The sequence below is a fragment of the Urocitellus parryii genome, chromosome X (genome assembly GCF_045843805.1).
Source record: "Urocitellus parryii isolate mUroPar1 chromosome X, mUroPar1.hap1, whole genome shotgun sequence".
Classification (NCBI taxonomy): Eukaryota; Metazoa; Chordata; class Mammalia; order Rodentia; family Sciuridae; genus Urocitellus; species Urocitellus parryii.
Window position 1 is genome coordinate 85,788,171 of NC_135547.1, and position 12,726 is coordinate 85,800,896.

At 42.1% G+C, this 12,726-nt stretch overlaps 1 protein-coding gene across 1 annotated transcript; it reads right to left on the reverse strand.

Moving 5' to 3' along the window:
* Nucleotides 1-785: 785 nt before the first annotated feature.
* Usp51 (ubiquitin specific peptidase 51) lies at nucleotides 786-3,210 on the reverse strand. The gene has a single exon (XM_026381809.2). The coding sequence runs from the start codon at nucleotides 3,080-3,082 to the stop codon at nucleotides 953-955; it is 2,130 nt and encodes a 709-aa protein (XP_026237594.1). The 5' UTR covers nucleotides 3,083-3,210; the 3' UTR covers nucleotides 786-952.
* Between the last annotated feature and the right edge of the window lie 9,516 nt (nucleotides 3,211-12,726).

Sequence of the window (12,726 nt, forward strand, 5' to 3'; positions counted from 1 at the left end):
TTGTTCTTAACTTTCTTCTTTTAAAACACTTATCTAAACTTTACTTGAATTTTCATTCCATTCTTCATATTATGAAAAATTTATAATTATCATACTTCTGTAAACTTAATTTTTCAATATATTTCATGCTTTAATTTTTAAAAATCTATTTTTCACTTTAACTTCTGATTTTAAATGTTTTCTTTTTATAACTTTTTAAATTAAAAGTATTTCTTTAATTTTTCTGTAAACTTTTTTAACCTTGTTTTAACTCATTTTACCTTTCTTAAAATTTAAGATTTCTAAATATTCTGTTTCTAAACATTTTAATAATTTTCAATCATTTTTAAATTAAAAAAATATTTCAAAATATTTCTTTTAAAAATATTTAACTTAAAACATTAACATTTAAAATATTCTTTTGAAACTTTAAAAATTTTTTTCTAAATGTTTTCTTTTAAAGCTTTTAAATTTTTCTTTTAAAATACTCTTTTTCTCGAAACTATTTGGCTGATTGCCCACAGCTGGAACACCAATTGTGAAACTTTTTCCTAATAAAGGAATATTTAAGGACTTCCCACAATATTTTTGTAGAAATAAATGGCATAAGTAGTGTCAGAACACCTCTATTCCCACCTTTCCTCATCTTGAACACTCTTTTCATTTAATTATGCTTTATGTGACCATTTTCAACCCCTTCTCCCTCCCATTTCTAAGGCTGAATGACCACTGGTTAGTATTCATTTTTTTTCCTCCTACAGACTCATGGTCCCTATTAAAGTAGGTCCTTTATATCAAAGTGCTAGTTGTCATATAGGTGTTATTGTCACTGTCCGTTCCAGGTAGGTTTTTGTGTTACTTCACGAGGTGCTTGTTGTTTTAAGGGTATTGTTGTCATTGTCCATTCCAGGTAGATTTGTGTGTCACTTCAGGATCCTTACCTAATCGTTTCTTTTTTTCTGGTCTGGTAAGATTAGTCTTTCTCTAGACCCTGTTTGTGATAGAACAGCAAATACCCTTCACTGTAGAGTAGGTCCTCAATGGTAGCCTTGGTGATGATGGCATCATCACAACTGAACCACTGGTCCTTTTGTTGACGGATAAAGCTGGTATAGTGGCCACTTTCCAAAGTTCCATGGTGATTAATCACTGCAAACAAGGAATACTTATTCTCATTGGGCACACAATCTGTTGATGATGGCTGGCCTTCTTTCATTCTGCTCTCTTTAGTAGAGGCCAAAAAAGGAGTCATGTCCAGCTCCAATGGAAAAGAGATAAAAGTATTAATCTTTCGTCTCTGTTTGCCTACGTGTTCAAACCGTTTGAGATGAAAACAGGCTACAATGGGTAATTTCTTCATTGTGAGCTGTTTGGTAGATTCCTGGTAACTTTGGCAACTACTGCACTTGATTTTGGCACTGCTTCCTAGGTGCTCTGGCCTTGTAAACCACTGTAAGCAGTCTGTTAGTGAGGGGATTCCTGGTATGCAGTCATCCCTGCTCACGGTGCTGTCAGCCCTCTCTGGGCTCTGGGAACTAAATGTGGCACAAGAGCCAGGCAAGTCCAAACTGATGTCCCAGCATGGGTCTATGGTGGTGGAGACACTATGGCAGGTTTGACATGTGACATCTGACTGCAAGCCACCTGTAAAGATTTGGTCTATGATACAATTACAGCAGTTGGGGTTACTGGCCTCCTGCTCAACACTATCATCTTTGCTGTGTCTATGCAGCACATCTAATATTGCAATAAGAAACTCATGGGCATCCTGCTGCCTGTACCCTGCTAAATGTTCTGCATGAATCCATATTAGGTGCAGTAATTTATAAGGAATATGAGGAGTCCGGCTCCCAGAATACATAGCATGAAAAAGAGAAGACATTTCACAGACCAAACACAAGCTAGGGCTTGTCATTATACATTTGTGCTTGTCAGAGAGGAAGAAATCTTTCAGGAGAGGAATATGAGTAAGTGCCTGAACAATACAATTCATAAAACAGGTGTTTCCAAGATTGATTAGCCCTCTCAGGCCTACAGTATACACTGACTTTTTCCTTCTCTTTTTCTTGGGTTTCACCAATTTTGGTTCCTCTTCCTTTGACTCAGAGGTTGACTGTTTCTCTCCAACCCCGGATGACATAAACTGTTGATAAGAAATGTCTGTTGAGGTGGAAGTTAATAATTTCAAAATTTTCTCTTTTGTTTCTTTGGCAATCTGTTCTATATCTTTGTCATATACATAATCCTTACACATAAAGCAATATATAACTCCATGATAGAGGTCTACAGCTAAATTGTGCTGTTTTGTTTCTGCATGTTTATGAATATGTTTCTCAGTAAAGCAGCCAAAGAAGACACAGGAGAGACAAGAGTGGAGTCTGTTCATATGAGTACTACATACATGACAAATGCATGATTTTGCCTTACGTTTCCTAGTCTCTGGGGTTCCACTCCAAACAAAACGCTGGTAGATCATCCTCAGATTCTTCTGCCAGTTCTTAGCTACTTTAAAGCTCTCCACATGAGAGCAGCCTGTAGGACCATGATCAAAGTCAACCTCCAGTAACCAGTCCCCTAAGCCACCTTGATCCCCAGAACCGCCTAGGTCACCAGAGCAGCTTCTCCGCGTCTGGGGCCTGGACCCAGGCCTGGACCTACGCCGGGATCTGCGCCAGGTCGGGGGACGTGACGGGGGTAGTGGAGGCGGTGGTGGGGGCCGCGCTGGAGGTGGGGGTGGGGCCAAGAGCCCGTGCCGGCCTCGGGAGCGGGACCCGGGCTGGGGCCGAGGGCGGGGCTTGCGGCGCGGACAAACGGGCGAGGAGCTGCTGTGACAGCAAGGGGGGTTTGAAGGGAGCACCTTCTCGTCGCCGCCAATGTCGCTCCACGTCAAGTTCCCCTCGGCTGCAGGCTTGCGTTCCTGCCACGGCTCCAGCTTCATCTCCTCTGCTTCCTGGACCGCGTAAACCATCGCCGCCCCCAGGGCCTCCGCCTCCATTTTCCCCGCCTTCTCGACTCCCTGCTCCTGAGAGGCTCCTCCTCCACCTCCAGAGGTCCAACGGGCCACGGAGCTGGAGGACAGGGAAGCTTCTCGAAACTGGGCCATCAGCTCACTGCCGAGCTTGAGAAGAAACGCGTCTGGAAAGGAGCCGCGACTGTAGATGGAATGAGACAGGAACTTCTGTGAATGATATGCCCAGCGTCATGGCCGCGGTGCGCCGTTAGCGCTCTCGGGACCCCTCCCACTGGCCCTTAGAGCTCAGCCAGCGGCTGCTGTGAGCTCCACCCCCTCAACCGAGAGGCTCCGGGAGCTGGTGTGCAGACCCAGGCCGGCTACCTGGTTTAAAGGAGATCTGATCATGCGGGTATTGAGGCGGTGGGGAGGAAAGATGAGGAATACAATGTAGAGAGCGGGGAACAGCCTGAGCATTAGGACAGAAAGGATGGAAACTTCTTTAAAAAAGGCGCCACCCTCTGACTGCCTTTCCAGCCTCGCTTTGGTACAGCTTCCTCTGACGTTCTTTCCTTATATCCTAAAAACACTTGGGTCAACATTTTATCTTAAATATGGCTGAAAGGAGGCCACCTTTGGAAAATGGACTCGAGAAAGTGTTCCCCTGTTCCTATTTTACCTCTGCTTCTAGGTCCGGGTATGTTCTATCCTGTGGCCGAACCCCCAAGTGCACTTTCAGTACGACAAGCTCTTGCGCCCTCTCATGCTCTTTTGCGCTTGTGCTCTCACACCCCTTTTCTGGCTTTTGCCCCTTCATTTTTTAGGATTTCTCTTTGAATTCATATTTTTTCTTACTCCCTCCACGCGTCGCCACCCCCATGACTACCTCCAGCCACAGTGCGCGGTCCCTGAAGTCCCTGCCCGCTGCCCCCTTCTCCCACCTTGGCCCCCTGCAACGCCCCCAGCCCAGGCGTTTGTATAAAGGTCTGCGTTACCTTGGGCCCAAGGCGCGTGATATAGAACGTCAGCAGCTGCTGCTGTCCAGGCGCTCCTCAGCCAGCCTTCTCTCCTGACCTCTCCTCAGGGCTGGTCACAAGGGGGCCGCCCCCTGGCCCCTCCCCTCTCGACGTGCGGCCCCCAGCCCCGGATTCTGTCCTCCTGCAGTGATGAATGGCACCGCTGTCCCGCGCAGGCAGACAAACCTCTTCCCGAAACAGATTCTACTGGAGTCAACAACAGCGACAGATTTTAGAGAAAGCCCCTGGAATGGAGACTCGGGCTTCACCTGGTTCCAGGCCCACTCTCTACAGAAAAAAAATGATTAATCAAGGTGGGGGTAGGGGTTTTCAGGAACAACAAGTCTCTGGCATGAATCCCTCAGGAACCTTTCAGAATCTGATCCCTGGGAATAAAGTAGAGAGAGGGATATTATCCCTGAGTATAGAGCAGAGGAAGCATAAGCAAGGGGTTCAGGCTCAGACAGACCTGAACCTAAGTATTTCCTGGCTGTATGACTTCAGGTACAAGACTTAAACTCTCTGAGCCTTACATTGTGCCATCTGTTAAATAAAAATGGGAATAATAATCTTCATGTATTAACACTAAATAATAATGCAAATAAAGTAAAAAGGTCTTTATGGAAAGCCTTAACATTTATATCTCTTTGCTATCCCCCACTTTAAAACCAGCTGATAGCACAGAGCTCCCATACAGAGAATATAGGAAAAGAGAGCATCATTCTGTTCATGAACTCTCTCAAAGTTGCTACTCAGTTCACCTGATTATCCATTATAGGCACTTCATGCACAGGAATGTACATGAAGTGTACATTTAAATGTACTAAATTTAAATGTACTAAATTTAAATGTACTGTGCTAGGTATTCTGTGCTATGAGAAACAAAAGTACAACAATTTGTATCCTCAGGAAGTTCATAGCCCAGGATGATTTTCCTTCATTTGACAAAAACAGAATCCAAGACCACAATCTCCAGGAAAACTGCTAACTCCAGAGCCCATGACCAATACCAAGATTATTACTATTTTTTAGTGAAAACATTTGATGCTATGTTAATCTCCCTTGGAGATTCATGCACCTTCCCTCTAAATGTCAAGATTGGGATTCCACTCTCCTAGGTTCAGGAGTAGGATTTAATAGATGCCTCCCCACAATGGATGTCAATGGTTTTAGGACATTGAACAGATTCATTCATATATTTGAATTTTCTGAGTGAGCATAGACTAATGTGCTCTTGGAGAGAATAACCATAACTATTCAATTCCCCCACACTGAGTATATGTTTAGAGGTTGAAATAAGAGCCAGTCTTCTTTCAGAGGAATTTGTTAGCAGGAACATTTGCCTGGAAATCAAAAGAGCAGTGTTCTCACACTTTCCCATTGTTATTAACTATGTTTGTATCCTTGGGCAAGCCACATGTCATCTTTGAGGTTTGGTTTGCTCTAGTAAGAAAGAGCTGGTTTGACCTGTCAGTCAGCTTTTCATCACTGTAACAAATACCTAAGAATAATCAGTTTAAAAGAAGAAGTATTTTATTTGACTCATGGTTTCAAAGGTTTCAACCCATGGGTCCCTAGATATTATTACTTTTGGACCTGTAGCAAGGAAGCACATCATGAAGTGTGTGGTGAAACAAAGCTGCTCACCTCATGGTGACTGGAAGCAGAAAATATGAGACAGAAAGGCACCAGAATTCCAATGTACCTTTCAAGAACAAGCCCCTGTTGACCTAATGTCCTTCCAATAGGATCCACCTTCTAAAAGTTCTACCAGCTCCCAGTAGCACTACAGGTTAGTGACCAAATATTTTAAAACCTGTGCCTTTGGGAACCATTTAATATCCAAATCATAGAAACCTGTTACCAGTTGTTAACTTAAACTTACATCAACTTTGCAAGAATCCTAATGCAGTTTCCAACTTGAAGATATTTGACCCTGTTACTAGTCTACTTATTCTGTTAAAACAAAATACCTAGGGACGGGTAATTTATAAATAACAGAAAATTATTTCTCGTAGTTCTAAAAGCTGGAAAGTTCAACATGGAGGTGCCTTCAGGATTGGTGTCTAGTAAAGGCTACTGTCTATTTCCAAGATAGTACTTTAGACATTGCTCCACCAGAGGGAATAACACTGTTCTCAATATTGAAAATCAACATATTACGTGACTCGGCCATGTCAATGTTTATAACAACTCACTTCATAATAGCTAAACTATAGAACCAACCTAGGGCCCTTCAACAGATGAATGGATAAAGAAATGTGGTAAATATACACAATGGAATATTACTCAGCCTTAAAGAAGAATGAAATTATGGCTTTTGTTGGTAAAGGGACAAAGTTGGAGAATATCATGCTAAGTGAAATAAGCCAATCCCAAAAAACCAAAGGCCAAATGTTTTCTCTGATATGCAGATGCTAATTCACAATAAGGGGTGGGTGTCTAAGGAAGAACAGAGTTACTTTAGATTAGGTAGAGGAGAGTTAAGGGAGGGGAGGAGATATTGGGATAGGAAGGATAGTAGAATGAAACAGACATTATTACCTTATGTACACATATGACTGCATGACCAACGTGATTCTACAACATGTACAGTCTGAGAAATTATAACCCATATGTATTCTATATCAAAATGCATAAGTGCATCCCAATATAATGTAAAACTAATTGAAACAAAAAATTCATAAAGTAAAAAAAAATTGGTGGAAGGAATAATGAAACAAAAGGGTACTTACATATTTCCCTTTGGCCCTTTCATTAGAGCACTAATCCGTGCATGAGGGATGAACTGTTATGACCTAATCACCTCTAAAAGTGCATTATTATTTAATACTGTTTTATTGGGGGTTAAGATTCAACAAATGAATTGAGGACACATATTCATAACATAGCAGTCTGAAATCACCTGGTATCTACATAGGTGACTGAAAAGCCACTGCCATCCCCCAGGGTTCTAAAGGAACCTCTCACACAAGAGTATTTTCAGATTAGATTTTACAAATTCTCTTGACACAGACACATTCTAATTATAAAAGCCTTGAAAAGCAATCTTGAAAGGTAAAATGAACAGCTCAAATTGAGATGACAAAGGCACAGTAGAATGTCTTCTGCTGGAGTTTTTAAGGAAGTCTAATAAAAAATAGTAAATAAATAGATATAAACAGAATGTGTGCATATCCTAGAGGAATAGTTTAGACAACATGTATCAACAGGAAGAGGAGCACACACAACCAAGCTACAGCAAGGTAAAGAGATCCAGAAATAAAATCACTAATAGATGATTTGAGGAATAATAGGATAGGCAGAGTTAGAGTGAGGAAGTGGCCTTGCTTCTGAGTAGGTGGTAGGTAGGTGGCAAAGGAGAATATTAAGGCCCTTAGTGACTACAAAGTAGCTTCTCCTACAAGGCTGTTTTAATCTCCTCCTTTGGAATTACTGTATACATGGTATTTACTTACTGCCACAACTTTCAAGAGGAATAAGGAGAGCACAGTGACACTGAGTGTCCCAGGGATATCACTTCCACTGAAAACTACCCAGTCATCACCAGAATGACTGCTGATACTTCACACAGAACAATGTTGCGAATTCTGACCCACTTTATAATAGTAGAGCCCAAAGAGAACTAAAACATGGAGAAGAAGCAAGACCACAGGAGAGCAAATTGACACCAGGTCACCCCCAGAATCTGCCCTGGTCCGAAAACCTCCATGCATCCAGTGTCCCTCCAGGTTCTCCCCTCATTTACAGCTAGCCCCAGAGATACACTCTCCAGACAGGCATCTCATAACCCACACATAAGGAGGGGAGGAGATCTCAGAACACAGAGGCAATACCTAAGTGGGGACCTTAGCATCAAAGATGCATCCCTCAGGTTGGAGCCCATACCAATCTACTTAACTTTACCAACCTGGCAGCTGGACCAGCAGAGGGAGACCTGCATGAAGAGGTCACCCACAAGGAAGAAATGTATCCTGTGGAAGAGCAGACCCAAACACCTACAAATCTCAGTAACGTAGAAAAATATGAATGGAAAATACTGGAGTAATGACCTGAATTATGAGAAAAACATGTTTGTTTTCACATGGATAAGAGCATTTTCACAACCCCAGCTGGAAAAAAAACTGTTGCTTATTTCTGGGTTAGCAGACTTATAAGGAAATGTTGAAAATTAAAAAACAGGGCTAGGGATATAGCGCAGTGGGGAGAGTGCTTGCCTAGCATTCACAAGGCCCTAGGTTCAATCCCCAGCACCACCAAAAAAAAAAAAAAAAAAAAAAAAGAAAGATGTATTGTCATTGAAAATTAAAACCTTTTCATGTAAATGTTCTAGAAGCAAATGCAAAGAATAATCAGAAAATATCATGAGACTTTTGAGGGATGTCTCTCTACTTTGTAATAAAGAATCACTTGTGGTAAGGAAATGTTAACAGATCCTCAGAGATAATAAAGGTAAACCGGTGTATCCTTGCAATTTAGACTCATAATCTCTCATGGGAAACTAGCATGCAGAAATGAGCATTGATTCCCTCCCCCCACCCCTCATGAGCTGGATGCTACAAAGGGCATGTGTCTCCTGTGCTAAGCATCCACCCTTGACCACATTCTCCTCTTTGGACCCTGCCAGGACCCACCTCAAATTTTGACAGTGGTAGGAAGACTTGAGGCTCTTTCCATCTGTCATTACACTCAGCCAGCTTATGGAGATGAGATGCTCTATATTTCCAGGGCCATTTTGATTGCATCTGATTGTCTCATTCTTAAAAGTACAATTTGCTCAAGGTGTGGGAAAATGTGATCCAATTTTTATATCTTCTCAAGTACTCATATGCCTACTTCCACAAATAAAAATAATATCAAGCAAAAAAACCCCTGATTACAATGCTTATTTTTGGTATGATCTGGACCACTTACAACATACATATGCATAGCATATAAATGGGGAGTCAATGTATAACAACACATACAGCGAAAATTTTAATGGTGAGTTAATCTGTGACTTTCTTTGCTTCCAGAGATTGTTTGAGTGTACATGTTGGCATTCACGAAGATCAACAAATACTTAATAAGAATTAACATTTTTCAGATGACTTTTCTATATATTTGGTTTAGAAAAGTAGTTATGTTTGTTAGAACTGCTTCTCACCACTCCTTTCCCACCAGGCCCAATCCCATTCCCATGGGAATTAGCTGATCTCTCTCTCTCTCTCTCTCTCTCTCTCTCTCTCTCTCTCTCTCCACACACACACACACACACACACACACACACACACACTGAGAATTTTACTGAGGTAGTACCCTGTCTAACCACTAGCATGACAATGAACGGAGCTGTGATATTTGGTGGGTCACCACTCTGGAAAGATTGTCACCCCCTGCCCCAGGAAAATGGATCCCTAGGAACAGAGTTACCCCCTAAGGTCAAAGTTTCAAAGCAGAAGGTTCAAATTTCCTTTGCTATATCTCTATTGCCTTGAAAATGGTTCTGAATTTGGTAAAGGGGTGTACCCTTGGTTCTGACCCTGAAAAACCTGTTTGCATCTCAGTTATTTTCTCCACCATGCTCACATAATAATAATTCCTACCTACTGGTTTATTTGGGGCACATAAATCTCCAATCTGACATCCTCCACATTCTTACCAGAGGTGCATATTATCACATACAGAATTTGTTTGTTCAATAACAACAATGACGAAAAAGGGATGCCTATTTAGAGCAAAATATGGTTGATTAACAAGCGAGGAAGACATTCCCCTCTCATTATTTGTTGTTTCTCACCGTGGGGCACCATTTGCTTTTATCTACGAGCATCTACAATTGGAAGGACACCTAAAAGTACCTGTGGACTGATAATTCACAGGTATTTTTCGTATTTCTCTTCTATTGTTCCCACGGACATGACCATTTCTCACGTCTTCCCTTTCTCATTTCTTGCCCCCACGTGCCTCACTAATCCAAGTGTTCCTTTCCTTATTTTTAACATTTGATTCTGGAAAATTTGAAACACATAAAACCAGAATGCACCCTGAGTACGCATTAAATTCAAGAGTCATCAACCTCAACAATCATTAACTTTCAATTGTTGTTTCATCTATGCCCCATCATACTTTCTTCCTTTTTGCTTTCTTCCCTCAGGAGTACTGAGAAGCCAAGTATACCCATCAAGTCATTACCTCCAGGAATACACTGTAACAGATAAGGACCCCCCTTTTTTTAACATTATCACAGTACCACATCATGACCACAAAAATGACCAAGAGTGACTCAACATCACCTACAATCACTACCGTTTCTATCTCCCCAGTTGTCTCATGAAAGAGTGTTACAGGACCAGAAAAACTCTGTGCATTTCATGTGGTTGCTAAGTCTCTTAGAGCTTCAAGTGACTGTATGGCTGTGTTGAAGAAAATATGACCTGCTCACCTTTGCTAAGACTGAAGAAACAAAGGGAACTCGGCTTATAAGTCCAGATGGGGGTTAATGGGCATACCAGTTTCCCTGGTCCTTGGTCCAGAGGTTTGCGCCTAGGCAGTTTTTGAATGTTCCTTTCCTTCTTTTTCCAACTTAAAAAATTGACTTTACAGCTGGGGATGTAGCTCAGTGGTACAGTGTTTGCTCATCAAGTGTGAGGCCCTGGGTTTGATCCCCAGCTCTGCTAATAAGTTTTACTTTAACATGTCTCCTGTGGAAATAATTTTTAATAGATGAGTAAGTAGAAACAAAGACTCTCACTGAGACCACAGCCTCCATGGCATCAATTGTCACTGTAGGATGGTTACATATTCTGCATTGCATTCGTAGGAATCAGGGGCCATCTCTCCCCAACAATTTTTCACTCAAATACATACACATCAGTCTTAATAACTCAGCTAGTTACTCTCCCTCCTGACCACTAAGTGTACCAGGTCTGTGGTAAATCTTGGCAGGCTCCCTTGGAGAAGTTGCTCTCCTCTACCCAAGGGTAAAGATTCACAAATAGATTGTCTCTTTGTGCACCCTCGGGAGCTAAAGAATCACTGAACCCTCACCTCCAATTTCTGCAGAAATGGGAGCCCCTTTGACCCACACCATTCAGGTCTTTCTAGGTTTTCCAGGGAATAGCAGTAAAAGTTGCCACCCAGGCTACAGATATCACTGTCCAGTCTGGAGCTTACTGCCTCCACTCTTGCTTTACATTCAAGCTGGGAGCAGCCCTGCATTGGACTTTCTCATCTAAGTGGGATGTGTTCAGGTCCCAGAGGGCAGTGATGATCTTGCTGTGTGCGCTTTTCAAGATTCGGTGATTTCCAAAAGCAAAGCTGTAGGGTGGGATACTATTTCAAAGTACTGGAGGGTAGCATCTGTCATTCTTTTGTAATGAACCTTTAGCCTTCCAGAAGCCCCAAAGTCCCCAGGTTGGTGTGAAGATTATATGTTTCCTTGAGAAGAAGAGTGACCTTTAGTATTGGAATTATGTCTGAGAGTTAGATATAGGGAGTAACATGAAATGATTTCTTCCCATAAGAAGTCTTAGAAAAAGACAGGGAAAATGGCAGGAGAGGAAGGGTTGGATTACATAGGCATGGGTGATCATACACCATTTCCTGAAAAATCCTGTGAGTGGAGACATAAGATGGATGGGAAAGTGGATTATAGACAGCGCACTGCCATCAACACTGGACCTATCTTGACTGTTGAAAGATGAAGGATTTATTGCAGTCTGCATGAAGACATGCCACACAGAGTGTGTTTGGAGCATGGGCTCCATGTCTGCATTCCTGAGTCTTCCTCAGCTCTCATTATGCTTCAGGAGAGATTAAGAGTATGTCACTCTCCTCATGGAAGAGTTCAGAAGGCAGCTGCATGATTGCTGCTGAGCACAACCCAGTTACCCTAATTTGAGGAGAAGGGATCTTGGAACATGAAGGGTGGTACACGCATACAGGGAGGGCACAAAGAGCCATTAAAGTACAAGAGGGAAATATTAGAAATTCTATGCATATTTATTTTAATCACATCCTTTCAAATCCAATTTTGGCATGTGCTCTCTGCTGAGAAATACATATTAATAAAGTTTCACCAGTGTAGACCTTGTAAATAAATCTACATATACTGGAGTCATGTGATCCACATCTTTGTTTACTGGTGCATTTGTTAGTAACAAACTTCCACAAGTGTAATAGCTGCAAAGAACAGATGTGTGTTCTCTCCCCCACCCCTACCTGTGTGTGTGTGTGTGTGTGTGTGGGCGCGTGTGCGAGTGTGCTCCAGGGGCTGAAGTTTAGAGCAGGTGCTGGCAGGACCATGCTGTCTCTGAAGCCTCCAGGAGAGAAATCTTTCTGGCTTTTGTAAGTTCTGGTGGCCACAGAAATCCTTGGTGTTCCTTGGCTTCTGCAGGCCTCACTCTAATCACTGCTTGTACCTTAACATGGTGTTCTCCTCTCTGATTCTGTGTATTCTTTCTCTTGTAACTTCCACAGGGGCTTCCCTATACCAGCATAGCCTCATCAGAATGGATTACATCTGCAAAGACCTACTTTCCAAACTGAAAACACCTCCTGACCTTCTAGGTAGATGAGAGATGTGGAAGGAACTGTTAAACCCAGTATAATGTCTGGGGAAACATGATTCTATTCCTATGGCAACTGTCACATGAGGCATGCACACTGCAGTCAACTTTGAGTTACAAGAGAATCTCAGTGGGAACCCATAATTTTAGAAAGAGCACAGTTCAGTAAGAAAGCAGTATTCAAGTTGCAGAGCCCCATCAGGAGAATCAGAGAGGAGTACTCAGACCCTGG